The sequence below is a fragment of the Taeniopygia guttata genome, chromosome 10, assembly GCF_048771995.1.
Source record: "Taeniopygia guttata chromosome 10, bTaeGut7.mat, whole genome shotgun sequence".
Lineage (NCBI taxonomy): Eukaryota > Metazoa > Chordata > Aves > Passeriformes > Estrildidae > Taeniopygia > Taeniopygia guttata.
This window is the reverse complement of record NC_133035.1, coordinates 7,022,201-7,039,812: the sequence shown is the minus strand read 5'-3', so window position 1 is coordinate 7,039,812 and position 17,612 is coordinate 7,022,201. Positions and strand designations below refer to the sequence as shown.

The window sequence follows — 17,612 nt, the reverse complement described above, 5'->3', positions numbered from 1 at the left end:
GAGTTTTCTTGCCAGAATTGCTATGCACTTAAACAAACGAAATATGCTGTTCTATCATGCCTTATCATTACACTGAAATTAAACCTTGAATAATGTCTGTAACAGAACTGATGTGGCAAAACCACAGTCTGACCTAGACCCAGAACACTTCCACACTGGGGTTATTTGCATTGTGCATCACAAGATACTACTACTGCAGATATTTAAACATGAGAGGTTCATGTCACAACACACATTTGCAGGATAAAGACTCCCCTATAAATGAATCTCAAGTTCTTGTAAACTACCAAAATCTCATCAATACAACATCACAGAACCCCAGGATAGATTTGCAGATACAATACAGAAATTAATAGTCTATGATTTTAGATATTTTCTAAAAACATCTACAGTAAGAGTTTCAATGTCTAAAAAAAAAAAAAAAAGAAAATATGTGTTGTCTTAGAAGACAAAATAAAATTTTTCTGATATCAATGTTTTATTAAGGAACTTCTACGCAAGAAAAATAAGAACTGAAATTTAACTAATTTCAGTGATGCTGCAACAAAAATAATTTTAACTTCTCATTGAATAAAATATTTGAGTTCACCTCCAGTAATATTTCATTTCTTGTTGGGTCTAATTAAAAAAAAAGCCTCCTCCCTGACCACCTCAGTGGTGCTGATGAGCAGCTGGAATTGATGGAATTGGTAACACCTGAACCACAAATTTCATTTGAAATGAAACTAACAGTATCATTTCTCTGATATATTCCCTGCCAAATATTTACAGTGCCCACAATCTCCCCACGTCTTTCTCACAGATGTGCCTGGCAACAAGAGCTATGCACACTGGTCTGGATGTGGTTAACAACTGCCTTTACTGCAACTGACATCCTCTCTTCCTACCAAAACCATCTACCTTAATGCATCTTGGAATTATATTTTCCTTTCTCACAGTCAAATGATAGCAGTGACTTATGGTCAGTTTTGTTATTGATTACTTCAGTCAAGTTTTATCTTTGTGTCACTTCCTATTTATGTGTCCCATTTATAGAGAAAATCCTATCAATTATATGACCCTGCACTTCATAGTAAGAAATTTCTACCAGTTTCACTTGCTGTATTTTCAAATTGTCATCTAGCTCTTAATGTTTAATGGTTTGGTCTTCACAGTATTAGCAAGGGCCTCTCATGTCTTGTCAGTCTTGTACCTTTCCTGCTGCTTCTTTAATGGAAATATTAAAACAAGATTAGCCAAAAAACTGTCCCAAAAGAACTCCAGTAGTAAAACCTCTCTAATCTAAATGTTTCCTCACCAATACTAGAAACAGTAACCTCTTTCTTACCTAGTTCATCACACCTTCTCTTCTACTAATCCCCATTTTTTCTAGTTTAAGTGATATTTATTATATGGAGTTTTTTCAGCTAAATAAATACGGTGAAGTCTCACTAGAAAGGCTTGCATGTCACAAGGTGCTTTTTGTAAGCTTCTGCTTTATTGTACTCTATTTTTCTGCAATTGCTCTATATTTAATGTGTTTTCCTTCTAAGTTTATGATGTTTTAAGACCACAGTTTACACTGACGACACTTTCTTACTTAACAGACATTTCTGAAAATGCTGTCCTGAATGCACCAAGCTATTTTACCTAAAAACAAAATAATCAAAAATATTACAGCTAAAATAAAAACATTTCATCTTGCCTTTTCAGAGGAAAAAAAAAGTATTATGTGGTCTAATAGTTTTAAGCAGTCACCCAGATCTCTAAGGAGTTATAACTGAATAAAATTGTTATTTTAGTGTAATGATGCTTGCTCAGCAATTACTAGCAAATGCACATTAGCAGAAATGCTCTGCAGAGATAAGAGCCTCTGAATGTTCCTGTCTGTGCATGTACTCCATGGTCAAGTTGTAACACCTGTACTGCGATCTTACCATCCATGTGCATTTATAAAGGCCCACAGCAGTCAGATCACTATTCCTGTGTAACTGTTACAGTTCACACAGAGGGACTCACAGGCACATCTAGACCATCTCAGACTTTGAAAGAGATCACTTTTTTGACCCAAAATGTACAGCTTAGGCCCAGCTGGAACAAGCAACAATTAAATACAGGAAGAGTTTCAAGCTTACTAATTTACTGTTTTTTAAAGTATGTTGCACTAGTAACTTTTTCAGGCTTTCAATTCCATCCTATTAAGACTGTTGTCACAGATTTCATTTCAGAGGCACTGGGATCATGGAGTGGATACATTACAAGAAAGAAAGATCAGCAAAACTTAGAAACCAGATTTCGACTCTATACAGATAGAGCTGAAGGCAGCTGCCAGATTTTTGTTAATCAGTTGGAGACTCTTGACAAATGCCGTTTCAATGCCTCTCTTCCTCTGGTGATGATAGTCCATGGCTGGTCGGTATGAACTCCCATTTTATTTTTAATTCTTACTACATCTGATTTGATATACTTTCCTTCTCATCATGCTACAGAAGCAACTTCAGAAGTAAGGTTGTGATACAAAGATGATAGATTTCACTGGTACCTATCATGGCTAGAAAAAATACAAAGTGGATATTCCCAACAAATTCTGAAGGAACAGCCTATGAGCAATTTTTCACATGGAGCTCCCATGCCAAGGATTGAATTCAGCCCTGGTTTAGAGCCAGCAGAGCTTGAACAAGTAGCTGAATTAATGTGCTATGCCCTGGAGAGAAGAACACCAGTTTCATTTCTCTGATATGTTCACTGCCAGATATTTACAGACTTCTTGAAAAGTGGCCACAATATCCCCACATCTTTCTCACAGATAGACCTTTAAAAAGAACTTCTCCACAAGTCCCTTAATTTTAAAGCAAAGCCTTCAATATCAATTAATTATTACTGAACTGCTTCCAGTTAAACTGTAAAAAACCAAGTCACCATAAAAAAAGCTTTCTAAAAAGCATGCCAATAGTAAGAGTGACTTTTCATCAGCTTCTCAGTTGGCAAAGAAACAAAAGGAAAGGCAGGATAAGAAACAAAGTAATTTAAAGAGATCCTTAAATTCTCATAGAACCAATGGAATCACATAAGATGGCACAATGGATCTTTCTTGCACATCTGCAAATATGCAGAGGATCTTTGAACACCCCCCGTGATGCACATAACTCCCTTAACAAATAAGAGAGATACATTTAACTCCCTTAGTAAATAAAAGCCAAGCCTCACCAAAAAAAAAAAAAAAAAAAAAATTGTTCAAAACCTACACCCTCCTCAAATGATGGGCATTTCTGTCTGTCTTTTAACCAGTACTTTTTAACAGTTATCTCCAGATGAGTTACAGTATTTGGAGACATCATTTTGACTTATAAGAGATCCTATTACAAAATATACACTATTATACCCTTATTATATTACTCTCATATTTTTTGGTCCACCAAAACCTAAAGATTCTCAGCACTGAAGCAGGCTGGGGTCCCTAAAATATAGTTCTCAGCATTAATCCCTCCCTGTTCATACTGTGGTTTTTGTTTCCTTATGTTTTTCTCAACAAATACTTGGCAGAGACTGCTTTCCCATAACAATGGTTTTCTTATTATTTCGGTTGGTTTTTTTTTTTTCCAACTGTGACAGGTGGATGGGATATTAGAAAGCTGGATCTGGAAAATGGCAGCAGCTCTGAAGTCTCATCATAAGCCAGTGAACGTGATCATTGCAGACTGGCTCACACTGGCTCACCAGCACTATCCCATTGCCGTACAGAACACACGCACCACAGGACGAGAGATCGCACAGTTCCTGGAGTGGCTGGAGGTGAGAACTGCCAGACCAGCCTGTTTCTCTGGAAAAGATGTATTTACTTATTCTTATACTTTCACAACCTTTCTGAAATATTGCGCTTGCTAATGCTTTCTTTTCCATCACTCACTTTTTTTTTATGAAGTGCACATTTTTCTTTCATAAACTTTCATATGACTTTGTAAAACTTTTGTCATGCAGGAGGTCAAAGCAAGTGGTCTTGTTTATGAAAATATGTTTATGTATCTTTTGAGGTGAGATAGTTTCCTGCTACTTTGACTTTTCCATTAGCATGTGTGTAGGCAGCTGACACTGTTCCATACATAGAAAACAGGCAATCATCATTTGCAAGACATAAAAGTACAGGAAAATGAGTTTGTTATCTGTGCTCAACTTCTGCTTTTAATGCAGAATTCAATCCCGACACTACATCTGATTTTTGCTGCAGTTTCCCAAAGATTAGGATAAAATAATGGCTTAGAAGTGCAGAATGTAAAGGGAGACCTTTCAAGAGGACAGACATGCTTCACAAAGCAGATGACATGGGGGTAGCAGTGAGGACAGAGCCAGATGAATGCAGTGACTATTTCACAAAACTCCTGCTGCATGGGGAGCAGTGGCCATGGCTGGATTGAAAAGGCTGCAGCCAAGTCTGCAGAGGATCTCTGCACAGCACAATTCAAGAAAAGGCAGAAAGCAAACAGTAGAATGAGAATCACTCATACAAACCAGGAACTCTAAGCAACTCTTATTCTATCAATCTCTAACATTAAGCTACTTAATTTGAAATAAAATTATGCTTCGATAATACAGCTAACAATGAAATTTTGAATACATTACTTTAAATACAGTGAAGTGAAAGGTGGAAGAGAAATTTACTGCAAGGCTGAAAGGTTTGTAGCAAATACCATTAAAGGCCTAAGCAGGAATGGCAGGGCTAGAAGAAGGTGTCAGATACCACACCCAGCTAGGGACAAGAGGCACAAACGAGAAGGCAGGAAAGTCAGTCACTATTTTTCATTGTGATATTAGGGGAAACCTCAGCTCTTGGTCAAATATAGCTTAACTTCCTGGAGCCTAAAGTAATTTTTTGAAGCTGTTTAATTATGGAATGAATCAAATGGTGGAATTTGATCAGTTCCCAGGATGACATATCACATTGTCAACAATAAAGACATTCTGTGATTTCACAGTGTCAACAAACAAACCAAGGCTTGAATAAATTACTCCTTGCTCTAGTATTGTTGATGATTATTCTTGTACTGTGATGTGTTCAAGAATTTAAATATACCATAAATTTTCACAGCACTGAGTGTCTCCAGCCAGTAAATGTTCCTCATATGGAGTAGCACTCCTCCAGAGTTTAACAGTTAAAACCCCTTCATTCAAACTGCCACAACTATCTTTCTGCTATGCTTCTGTCTGCTTACAGGCAGACAATTATTTCAAAGATTCTCAATGGATGTAACAAAACCCGCAGTGCCGCACAACATTGTAATAAAGAATAAACAATAAGTAAATATTAGTGCACTTATTCCAAGAATTAATAGGGCATGATCAATAACAGCCTCAATAGCATCCATTTCAGCATCACCTGACAAGAAAAATTGGTCAGATCTTGTGATTTCTAAGAGCTGTCTCTCTCACAAGAAGTCTGCAAAGTTTCACCTCATCTTCAGAAGAGATTGGTATTGAGACTGCACAGCCACTCCACTGGGACAGGCAACATCCACAAAGAAATTAAATGTGAGGTGTGCCTTTCCTGCAAGCAAAACATCATACATTTTTCTTTTCAAGTCAGATACACTTTGCAGCTCAGGTGAAATGCTTAAGATGTACATAGCATTGATTAGGTAGAAAGCAGGGCAATTCTGCTTCAATAGGTTTGTTACAAATCAGACACATGTTTTTGTACAAGAAATATCATTACTGTATCATTTAACATGTCTGATCAATATTTTGATCCCTTTAGTTTGGCTTGTACTTGGTATCTCAGGCAAAACAACCAAGGCACCTTTTATAGGGGATTATTTTACCCTGAAGTTAAAGAACTGATATCCATTTTATAATCATAGGAAAGCCAAGTGCTGCTGACAAAAGGCAATGAACATCTGCATCAAATGCCTGACAACAACAATTCCACTGAGTTGATGCTTTTCCTGTGCATAGAAGATAAGTGGCAGAGCCCAAATGTGTGGCATTTTCCTGCTGCATGAAAGAGAAGCAAGAAATAACACTCAGCCAATAGAAATTTACTGAATGATTCATGCACCTCATTTGACCACCATCAACATACAAATTTCTTGTGTTATAATTCACGGTATTCCTAGCATGCAATAGATATTTCACTGTTTACTTTTCACATTTCTTCATTTAAATCAAGTTTCCACTATCTTCCAGGAATCCATTCAATTTTCCAGAAGCAACGCTCATCTAATTGGATACAGTCTGGGAGCTCATGTTTCAGGATTTGCTGGAAGTTTTATCAATGGTACAAAAAAGATTGGAAGAATTACAGGTAAAAGACTTATACCTGTAAGAAAAGTAATAGTCAACTGAATCAAGTTATGAAGATATTTGACATAGCAATGTCATATCAACAAATAGCTGTTGAATAGCAATATTCAGCACAGTTTAGAAGTTTCATCTCATTGGTTTAGAAATTAGATTTAGAAAACTTAATTAAAATATTCTTGAAAATTAGGTCTCGTAGCATTTCTACCTTTGATCTCTTCTACCTCAATCTAATTGTGACATAAAGAATACACAAGCATAGGGACTAGAAATCATAAACCAAAGACTCAAGCTGCAGGTTGCTTAAATTTAGCTCTTATCCATTTCCAGTAATGCTTTAAACTAAACGTTAGCCACTAACCTTGGATCTTTAGCCACTGTCTTGACCCAAAGTCATTAAAATACTGTTCATTGTTAGCAAGTAATTAAAAACATATATTAAGGAAATTGTCTGATTGTGCTTGAGCTTTCAATTGTGGGACAGTGCCCATGTAGTGAATTCCAAACAGTTCTCCTGTGGCAAAAATGAGAGCTCTGGATTACATTTTACAAGAAGCATATCATTGGAGTACCCCTAGTAGATGCTTAAAGTAAACAAAGTTAAGCCTAACACTTGATTGACTAGTGACTTTTTGAACCTTCTGTAATGTTTTGTAAGTGTACTAATTATGAGTGTAATGAAAATATAATATTATTGATACACTATATACACCTAATACACAGTGAGAGCTTAAAAAAACCCCAAACAAAATGAAAACAGAAGTGCATTTTACACAAGACCCACATCAGCTACCTTTAATTTATCAGAGAAAACATTTTACTTTAATCAGACTTAGGAGTGAGGCAAATACTCATGGCTGTACTTTGCAGTCACCATTCTGATCTTGGATACATTGCCACATACCACAGTCTGTTACCCAATCAGTTCTTGTGGCAGTGCCTGCATGCCAAGAAGCTGATTTTACAAAATGTGCCATGATATTTGTTCCCCAGCACTGTTTGCTCAAACCTTATAGGAACATAACACCTTGAAAAAGGATAAGCAAAAAAACACTTAGAGCACATTATTGACTGTAACAGCTATATGCATTCTTCAGCAAAAGCTTTTCAGATTTGTAACAATAAGTTCCAAAAATGGATAGTGATAAGTTATTGAAGCCCAAAAGAATGTGGGTCTTTGTGGGACTTCCCTACTTCCTGCCTGTGTTACTAGTCTTGTCTGGTTATATCTATGCAACGATATTAGTCCACAATACCAACTGAAGAATATCAAATTTAGAAGCTTGTCCTCAAAGCTGAATGCAACTTTAAACTAAGCAGAAAGTTCTCTTCCTAAATCAATCCCCAACCAAGAAGACCACTGTGCAAAAAAGTCCAGAAAACAAAAATCAACAAGACTCCCTAAGTGGACTATTATTTCTCTGAATACTGTAATAATGTGCCCTGGAGATGTTTTAAACTGAAGAATTATTATTAATAAAATCTAGCAGGCATACAGGCCTTTTAAACAATAACTTAGGTTTATAAAGTTTTAGGTCCCATATGTGAGATAAAGTCAATGTTGCTGTGGGACTGGTAACTTCCAAAGGGCCTCTGAAACACAGAACCTCTAGGGTTTGAAAGAACAAAATTATGTCAAGGTCCCTCAAGTGGCACTGGCAGCAGGCACAGTTTGTCTCTGACAAACACGCCTGGCTCTGGGCCTGTGTCCTTGTGCAGGTCCCAGTTAGTGTTTGTTACAGTGCCTGTGTTTGCTTTAGGTGTAACCATCTACCCTCTGTGGGACAAGCGCTCTTATTGTTTCCATCAGAGACCTTGTAAAGTACCAGGTGCTGCCTGTTTTCAGACATTTATCAGACTTACAGCAGTAGAACAGTCCTGCACTATATGACAATGAGATTATTTGCTTTATTGCAGGCCTTGACCCTGCTGGTCCCTTGTTTGAAGGAATGTCACCAACAGACCGTTTATCTCCAGATGATGCAAACTTTGTGGATGCAATTCATACCTTCACTAAACAGCACATGGGCCTCAGTGTTGGCATCAAGCAGCCTGTGGCTCATTTTGACTTTTATCCCAACGGAGGCACCTTCCAGCCTGGCTGTCACATCCTGCACGTGTACAACCACATTGCACAACTGGGGATTGCTGGTAAGAACCAATGGCACACAGTGGGAGGCAGGAGGGCAGTGAGTCTGTCTGGGAAACTAAATAATGGTGGTCTTAAACAGCATCTAAGGATTATTATTATCACCCCTTACATGCAAGGTATTTTCTTGTTTAGAGATGAAGTACCTGATTTTTACATGTCTTGAGCTCATATTCATTTTACTGACTCCAGCAAGGAATTGAGCTGCCTAGCACTCCTGAAAATGAGGCCATGAGCATCCTGCTGTCAAGCACCTCTGAATAATTTAATGGTATTTGTTTCAGCAGTAGGAGAGATGAGAAAATTTATTCTAATTAAGCCTGATTTGTCTAGTGCTCCATTAATTATTTCAAATCAAATAAAACACAGGTTTGTACTACTCACCTCCTTAGCTTACCTTTCCCAGCTCCATGTCCTTCAGCATAACAGATGATGCTCTCTCTAGGACCTGAGTGCCAGTGTTCCGGGCTAGCTTTTATTTATAGCAGCTTATTTTCAATGTACCTAAACATAAACCTATAGAGAAACTGATGCAAGATACTGAAAAAGGTCCTGATGTGCATTGACAACCAGAAGTGCTGACTGAAAACCCCCAATGAGCCCTGCTCACCCAGCGCATGGCATTGCAGAAGTATTTCTCAATTATCCTCTACAATTGTATTTGGCCCTAATTTGGGCCTTACTTGTTAGAAGATAAATCATGAGAAATGTGAAACTAAGCATCAGCTCGAAGCTTATCAATAGAGACATAAAGCAGTCCACTGTGATACATCCTATTTGTACAAAATAATTTTTGCAATCTGACAGCACTTAAAGAATAAAAGATACTTCTCATAATGGCAGACCTATTTAATATTTTTATTGTGTTTAATAAAATTTTTGCTCCTTTTTTCCAAGCAGTAACTGCAAGAAAAATTCAACATAAGAGTGTGTCAGTCTAATAGGGACAAAATATGGTATTGCTGCCTAAGCATCCAAATCCAAGAGTATTCAGCAATTCAAATAAGACTGCTGTCTTTAATGTGGCATGATCTGAAAGACTACACATCAACTCAGGCTGTATTTTCTATTGACAAAACCAACCAGAACACTGAAATCAAGGCTCATATTTACAGTCTGATACTGTCAGGCTAGAGAAGTTTAAGCAGAAAATTACTTAAGTTTATTATCATGGAAGTTCAGCCATTCTATTTTCGAATGATCCTAAAAGTAAAATTGCTAGGATGTATGATTTCTGAGGCAAAACCATGATGCAAAGGGTAGGGGCGTGTAGGGGGAAACAATATCATGTTTATAGTTTATAGTTGGCTATGGTACATCTCTGCAGTTGAGATGGTAAAAAGAAACAAGGCCATGTAAAATTTTGTTGTTGCATTTTTTCAGGGATCACTCAAACTGTGAAATGTGCCCATGAGAGGTCAGTTCATTTGTTCATCGACTCTCTGCTACACGAGGACAAGCAAAGCACAGCTTACTGGTGCAACGACATCAACACTTTCAACAAAGGACTGTGCCTCAGCTGTAAGAAGAACCGGTGTAACACCCTGGGCTACAACATCAGGGAGGAAAGGCTGCCCAAAGGCAGACGACTCTTTCTGAAAACAAGAGCACATATGCCTTTCAAAGGTTTGTGGGAATACTTTTTACAGTGTCCAGATTGATCACAAAGTGAAGTCTAAGCCTAAGCTTTGTGATCCTATTTACTCATTCATTAAAGCTTATAAAACTGTGAGAATAATCAATTTGCTGAGACAACTGAGAATCCCAGTGGGCCATCTTGATGCCTTTTCATCAAGATCCTGGCTCTCCTATTTCTGTGGGAAAAAAGCACACTGCCTGCTTGCCCCACGCGAGCTGTGGAGCTGAGGGCTCGCAGATGCCCAGGCTCCTCATCTACAGGATTTTCCTACAACTGGACTGTGCACGTTTGTTTTAACATATGCAGGCATAGAGCCAAGTCAAAAAAAGCTGCATAATTACTCTGGGAGGCCTATAAAACATCCTGTTCCACATTTGCCCAAATTTTATCTGCAATTAGACTATGAAATGACATATAAATTACTACTTTCCAAACAATGGACAGAGAACAGAATAGGATGGACTTCTACAATGCTGAACTGTAGCACTAAAATTGAGACTGGCACTGCTGCTTTAGCTCTACGTTACTTTATCGAGTCAGTGTGGATTTTTGGCTGTGTGATCAGATAGAGGAGCCATGGCCTGCCAGGGGGCGCAGGCCCTTCCTACCAGTCTCCCTCGCACTCAGCCGCCAGAGCCCACTGCTGCTGTTGAGCAATCGTTCCCTCGCCCCTGGAAAGGCTCACGTACATTTTATAGTGAGAACAATCAGGACGATGTGGGACGCTCCTCTTCCGAGGGGCTGTCGGTGCAGGGGCTGCTGGCGCCCGGCTCTCCCCCGGCTGCCCTGAGGCGTGAGGGGAGCAGCGGCGCGGCTCGGCCCGAGGCACAGCCGCCCACAGCGCGGAGATGGCGCTGGGCTGGGGCGCCGCCCGTGCCCTCACAGCCCCGGCGCGGCTCGGGCCGAGGCACAGCCGCACACAGCGCGGAGATTGCCCTGGGCTGGGGCGCCGCCCGTGCCCTCACAGCCCCGCACGGCAGTGCCGCAGCCCCGCTCCGGCTGCCGCGGCTGTGCCGGGCCGGAGCCGCCCCGCTGCTGGAGGGCTCTGCCCACGCCTGCCCCTCGCCCTGGGCCTTGGGGTTGGGAAGCGCTTGGCCTGTTCTGCAGCCCGGCACGAACACTGAAGGGATGAGGAGAACGGCTTTGAAAGGCTGCTTGCATTGTATCGCTGGGCTCCCCACAGCGCCCGGTTGCTCAGATGCATTATCATAGATAAAAACAACAACAGCAACCAACCAAACAAACAAAAAACCCCCCACAAACCACCAAACCAAAACCCAACAAAAATTCAGGTACTTTTAAAATAATTCTGCAAGTCCTCCACTAGCACAGCTGTGAATATATTCCGTGATGACTCCAGAGGGATCTACAGAGCCCTGAATGATACTCAAGAGCAGCTGAACCTGCTGAATTTCTTCTTAATACTGTTTAAAATGGCTCAGGAAGATACTTGGAGTACATTTTAAAACTCCAGAGGCTGTGTCTAGTTCCTGATGTTGTCTTGCTCCAGCACAGTCAGGGTCAGGTCCTTATCAGAATCAGAAAATGACAGGCTCTGGGGATGCTCCCACATCTGGGCACAGATATGTGATCACTGTGTTGTGTTCCTCTCTGGATATGGAGCTAGTTTCATATTGGGGTAAAATATCTCTGTCCTATTAGCTTTGATTTCAATTAAACATATTGCATTTTTATGTTTAGAACTGGTTTTGCATAAAAAACCATCCTTGACACATATGTGGATAAAGTACCCCAGACAATGATCCCCTTTCACAAAAATTCCCAAACAAAGTGGCAACTGTGGCAAGGCGCTTACAAAGTCATCTTTGTAATGCTTTTTAAAAAAAAAGTTTTAAGATCATGTGAGAAGCACAAACAGAAGTGTGAGAAACTCAACATTACACTTCACAATTCTCTGTGTCTTCACAAAATCTAACATTTAATTTTCAAGTTAATGACATTATATTCTGGAGTATACATCAGTCCAGCTCAAACAAAACCCCCAGTTTGTTCCATGGAAGTTAACATTTATAATGAAGCTGTGAAGAGACTCTGAGTTTTTATATGACTTTTCCTAAAAATAAGCACCATAATCACCGCAAAACCTTAGGCTGTGTCTGATCATATACGGAAAAATCAGTTTTTGCATAGAGAGAAAACCCAGAGAAAGACAGATTAGTTATGTAAGTGATCTGTAAACAACACTCTCTGCCTTGGTCATCATCAGGTTTGTGGCATGGAATCAGCCATTTTGTTTTCTACTGAGGGACACATTTTCAAAAGAAAATACATTGTTCAATGACATACAACAACTATAGAATAATAAAATGATACAGCTGTTCCAGCAAATACTTTCCATCATGAGCTACACCAAAAAAAAAAAAAAAAAAAAAAAAAAAAAAAAAAAAATTCTATCCGTGCATGTCCATAAAAAGATGATTCCATTAGTGGTATGGGGACCCATTCTCAGATGTAGTGAAGACTGAAGTGGGTAAAGAGGCTCTACTCAAAAACTAGCATGCAATAACGTTACTTTATATATAAATCTATCCGTTTGGTCCAGAAAGTTGCTGGAAGAATGACCAGATAGAAGAGTTCTGGACATTCAAATGTAGCTGACAATATCTGTATGCACATACTCGAAATCTATGTTATTGGGATTTTCTTTTTCATAATTTTTAAATATAAAATTGATGACTTCTTAGGCATTTTTCATGCTGACAATACTCAGCTCAGACTTTCCTAACCAGTGTTCTAGAAACTCCCCAGACCTTGAAGCATTAATGACATTGTTAACAGATGTGTGTTAAGCACAACGTATCATTATGCAGTCAGGGAAAGTTTGTGAGTCATCTGTTTTGCAGGGCAATTTTCCAGCTGATCAGAGAAACAGCCTGACCACATTGCATAAGGTCTTTGATCTGTATCATACATCTCTAGTCATGCCCAGTCACAAGGATTAGCCTGGTCACTAGATAGAGGGCTTTCCAGAAATCCTGACAACTGAACTCCAGAAAAGCTGAAATATTTCCCATCAAAGAATGTTTTATCCCAAAAAGAAAGTCAACACTGATTACCTTTTTCTTCATCCTTTAAATGAAGCAACAGGGCCACAAATGCTAACACAGCAGCAACCAGAAAAAATGACAATATTTTAATTTCAACAAATTAGTTTGAAAACTAAAATGGAATAACCATCAACTTTCTGCTCTGAAAGGCAAAATTCTTTTGCCTAAGAAATCTATTGATTCTTTGACCATTCATTTTGCCACCTTTTGCAAATTCTTCCTTCCTACAGTGTATCATTATCAGTTCAAGATCCACATCATCAATGAAATCCAAGGCAAGCCGACAGACCCAGCTTTCACCATGTCTCTGGCAGGGACTAAGGCGGATGCTAAAGGCCTGCACATCCCACTGTGAGTGTTGTATCACATGTAATTGTGCATGTGACAATTTGTAATATCATACCACATTGATAATCATGCTATGAGGGAAATGGTTATGGACAGCTAAGTGAACATGAGCTGGAAATTGTCCTCTCTTCACTCATACTCCCTGAAAATCACAAGTTCTGACAATGATGATGCAGTTTGTGCAGAAGAAAATTGTTAAAATACAAACAGTAAATTTGGAAAATTTTCTGTCCACTTACTTTGTTCCATTCCATAGCTAAGACAGGGAGGTATAATCAATTAAAACACAAATGAAAAAATCAGCTGTAATTAAGATAAAGCATTTTGGATATTTATCACAATGGACACTATCTGCATTAATGAAATCAAAGGCAAGAGTGTGGCTCAGCATTTGCTCTAGCAGGCAGTAGGTGTAACATAGATGCGATTATGGGACAGCTTTTATTTTGCTGTCAGAAACCACTACTGCTTCATCAGCTGTTCAAACTTCTGCCATTTCTGCTTCTTTCCTAGCATGTTGTCATATTTCATCACTTTTTTGCACCTGGAGGAAGAACATTCTTAAGACATTAATGTTTTGTCTTGGAGAAGCAAACATAGTTCTTTCTCTGGTTTTCAGAGAAAAAAATCCTGTTTTTTTCACTTTAATTCATAATAATTAAGACAACATTATTCTCTCTTGTTTACTGTAGAGTTGAAGGTATTACTGGGAATAAAACCTACTCCTTTCTCATCACCCTGGACACTGATATCGGCGACCTCATAATGATCAAGTTCAAATGGGAAGTACCTCCACTTTGGGGAAATATCTGGGACACATTTCAAACCATAATACCATGGACAAAAGGCACCCGTCGACCAGGACTTATAGTGAAGGAAATAAGAGTGAAAGCAGGGGAAACACAGCAAAAGTAAGTGTAATGAGAGCACTCAGTAACTCCATAGGTGTTTGGCACCCAGGTTATCCCAGTTCAAAAACAAGCATCCAAGCCCCAGCAGTCACACCAATGAATGTAATTACCTCACTCCATAAGGACCAGATGAAATTTCAATGAAACAAGATACTATGCAAGATAAATAATGATTCCAACATTAACATAGTGAAATATTCACATTCCTACTTTGAAAAAATATGCCAAATCTTAATTATTTGACTTTCAATACTTACTTCCTAGAGAAACTCAGAATCGCCATTCTTGAAAATGCTCATTAGAAGGATCATGTGCTGTACTACACAGTCCTCTGATTATTTTTGTGTTCTTCTTTCCCCTGTTTATTGCTCTGAAACTGGATCACCACATCTGAGCAGCCTTGCTCTCTACAAACAGCAATGCTAACAACACATCTGAAACTGCATAGTCATAAAGAGAAATTTCAGCCAGAAGACAGAATAAAAAAACTTGTAATGATTCTCACTGCTTTAATCTTTTGAGAAATGCTAACTGAGCAGTTTAATTAAAGTTAATGAGAAAAGCACCTTACCTTGTAACTGAGGCTCAGTCCTAGAAGGCAAGTTTTCCTTGGTACATTCCCTTTCTTACCACCACAACTGGTGCAGACTTCCTGCAGAAGAACTCTTACAGGCAGAGCTGCATCTCCTTAATATTGACACAAAAAACAAATTAGACAATTTAAGAGATATTTCATAAGACAATCTGTGTATGCTGGGGGGCAGAGGAAGGATCATATTCTTCTAGGTTGAATCCTTCTAAAAGTGTATTTTGGAGGTGTGTTCCTAACTTGGCACTTGGCACGTGCTCCTGCCATTAAAATCAAAGGAGTTTCTCTAACATCTCCTGCTATTTTACAAGCCAGGACCCAGAATCAGTACCTACCTAGCTGGCAAAGCATACATTGCAAACTAGGGAGCTCTGTTTAGGTGCAGGGTCCTGTACCTTGACATAAAAGGTATGACGGTGAGAAGTCATTTTCCTAACCAGGAAACTCTTATCCAATGCAGCTGTGCCAGTAACCTGGCACAAGATAATTACTGCTATGTACTACTTTCCTTATCTAGCAAATTATTAAGTGATGGGGGCACTTATACTGACAAAAAATAATGCTGGTATCTTCAGGTACTAATGCTACTTGGAAGTTTTTTTTGCTGCAAGTGGAAGCAGTTTGTGCCAAGCTTTTAGTGGACACTGATTATGTGCTGGGCTTTGTTCTTTGCAATCTGGGCAGTGACATTCAGTTATCACTGAAATGCTGCATTAATGTTTAGAGGGGGAAAGATTATTAGGTGGTTCTAAAAGCATAAACAAAGGACACTCAAGGAAAAAGTATTTTCTTCAAAGGAAATAAAAAAAGGTATGTAGACTTCTGCCTTCCTCAGAATACCAAACATCATGTATTGCAGAATTAGCAATTTTGGAAATTCAATAATTAAAAAAGGCAGTAAACATGAAATATATTTTGACTTCTCTTGTGCTTTCTTAAGCATTTGAAGAGTTGACAATATTTTATCTCTGGGTTATCTCTACCTCTAGATGTTTGTGATCTTTGTACACATTATGAAAGTTCTTTTGTTAGATTATCTAAAGGCGAAGACTTGAGATGTAACAGCATAAACTTAAAAAGCAGTTAACAAACAGACCATGAAGAGCAATAAAGTACCTGATTCCAATATTTGGTTTCAAATATTTCTGTAGCATATGCAGTTGCTGATGTTTAGCTGATTTTTAGCAACCTCCCAGCTAAGTACCAGTATTCCAGCAGCCCAAACAGGGCAACCATGCTGGTAATAGTGAGAGCTGGAACAACAGCAATGCCCCAAATACTGACAGTAAAGCCCAAGTGACTGTGAGGGTGTGCTCTGAAGAACATGCACAGTGACACCAGGGAGACAGGGGCACAATGCACTCAGTACCCAGGAGCTGCCTGCTGCTCTTCTCCTCTGCACCTATGGTCTTGCAGGCAGACACAACTCTTTCCTCACAAGCCTATAAAACAGAAAGCTACCTTCCTGTAAAAGACAGCCTAAAGAACTGGCTAAAGAATGGGAGACTCTAACTAATGTTATGCTTTCTAACCAACATGCTGTCTTTTCTTTCCAGAAACACATTTTGCCCCCAAAGCATTGACAACATTCACCTTCATCCATCCCAAGAGAAGACATTTGTGAGGTGTGAAGATGTCTTCCAGAGACAAAACAGAAAATGAGCAAGAACACAAAAATGGAACTCCTCGCCAAAATATTCAAAATACGATACATCTAGTAAAGTGATTTAAAAATTCACAGCTGCATCAAATATCCTAGCAGTTTCAGAGGTGTGAAAAACTACATTAAGATATTTAGTTTTTGTCATCCAACAGTAAACTGAAACATGCTATTGTTCATCTAGAAACATACTCTGAAAATGATCAGTGAGCAGCTTCATCAAGGCAACTGCCAATTTTCAACTGTTTAAAATCTGAAAAAAACAACTGCTCACCAGAAATAAAGATATTATTTGAAAAAATCATTGTCATAAGCCTTTGAAAAACTTAATTTTGTTGGATTTAAGGCAAAAAAGAAACTTCATTTCATGGTAAATACATTGAAATATTAATAGCTACGACTATCAGTTAAAATTTTGCTAAATTATTTCCTAATGGAGAGTTACATAGTTCATAAAAGAAAATACTACCAAATAGATATAAAAATATAAAATGCTTGAGCTGTAATACCCATATGAAAACCCCAATAATAGCATCATCTAAAAATTCTATAATAAGTCTTTTTCTCTGAAAATGCTTTGCTAACTATTTTAATTAAAGAACTGATTTAAATTACTAGCAATTTATTTGAATGATGATTAGTATACTACACAAAATTCTAGAACAACTAAGTTCAGTTAATTTTTTGCATTTAAATCATATTTAGCCATTCAGATAAGGTCTGAGTTTTTTACATTATAAAAAACCTGTATATACCAGATTTTGGCATATACTGGACTTCGGCATGACTTGAAAATGCCAGAATAAATAAAAATGGTTAAACCTTCAAAAAATTTCAGAGCATAAATACAAACTTTGTAAGGTCAGACATACACAATTCCCTTGTTTCCTATGTCAGAATAGAAACAACAAAAAGGAGCATTATGGTCTCAGATTGCTTTTATTCTATGGTTTTGTGTATTGAAACAGAAAATATATG

The 17,612-nt window shown here is 38.4% G+C and overlaps 1 protein-coding gene across 1 annotated transcript in view; it reads left to right on the top strand.

Moving 5' to 3' along the window:
- Window positions 1–16,767, top strand: part of LIPC (lipase C, hepatic type) — a 53,845-nt gene extending 37,078 nt beyond the window's left edge. The window contains exons 3-10 of the mRNA XM_032750181.3: window positions 2,196–2,395; window positions 3,592–3,771; window positions 6,157–6,274; window positions 8,188–8,421; window positions 9,803–10,045; window positions 13,357–13,477; window positions 14,167–14,385; window positions 16,531–16,767. Of these exons, the coding sequence (XP_032606072.2) occupies window positions 2,196–2,395; window positions 3,592–3,771; window positions 6,157–6,274; window positions 8,188–8,421; window positions 9,803–10,045; window positions 13,357–13,477; window positions 14,167–14,385; window positions 16,531–16,636 (1,421 nt within the window). The 3' untranslated portion in view covers window positions 16,637–16,767. The remainder of the gene's footprint in view (window positions 1–2,195; window positions 2,396–3,591; window positions 3,772–6,156; window positions 6,275–8,187; window positions 8,422–9,802; window positions 10,046–13,356; window positions 13,478–14,166; window positions 14,386–16,530) is intronic.
- The last annotated feature ends 845 nt before the right edge of the window (window positions 16,768–17,612 follow it).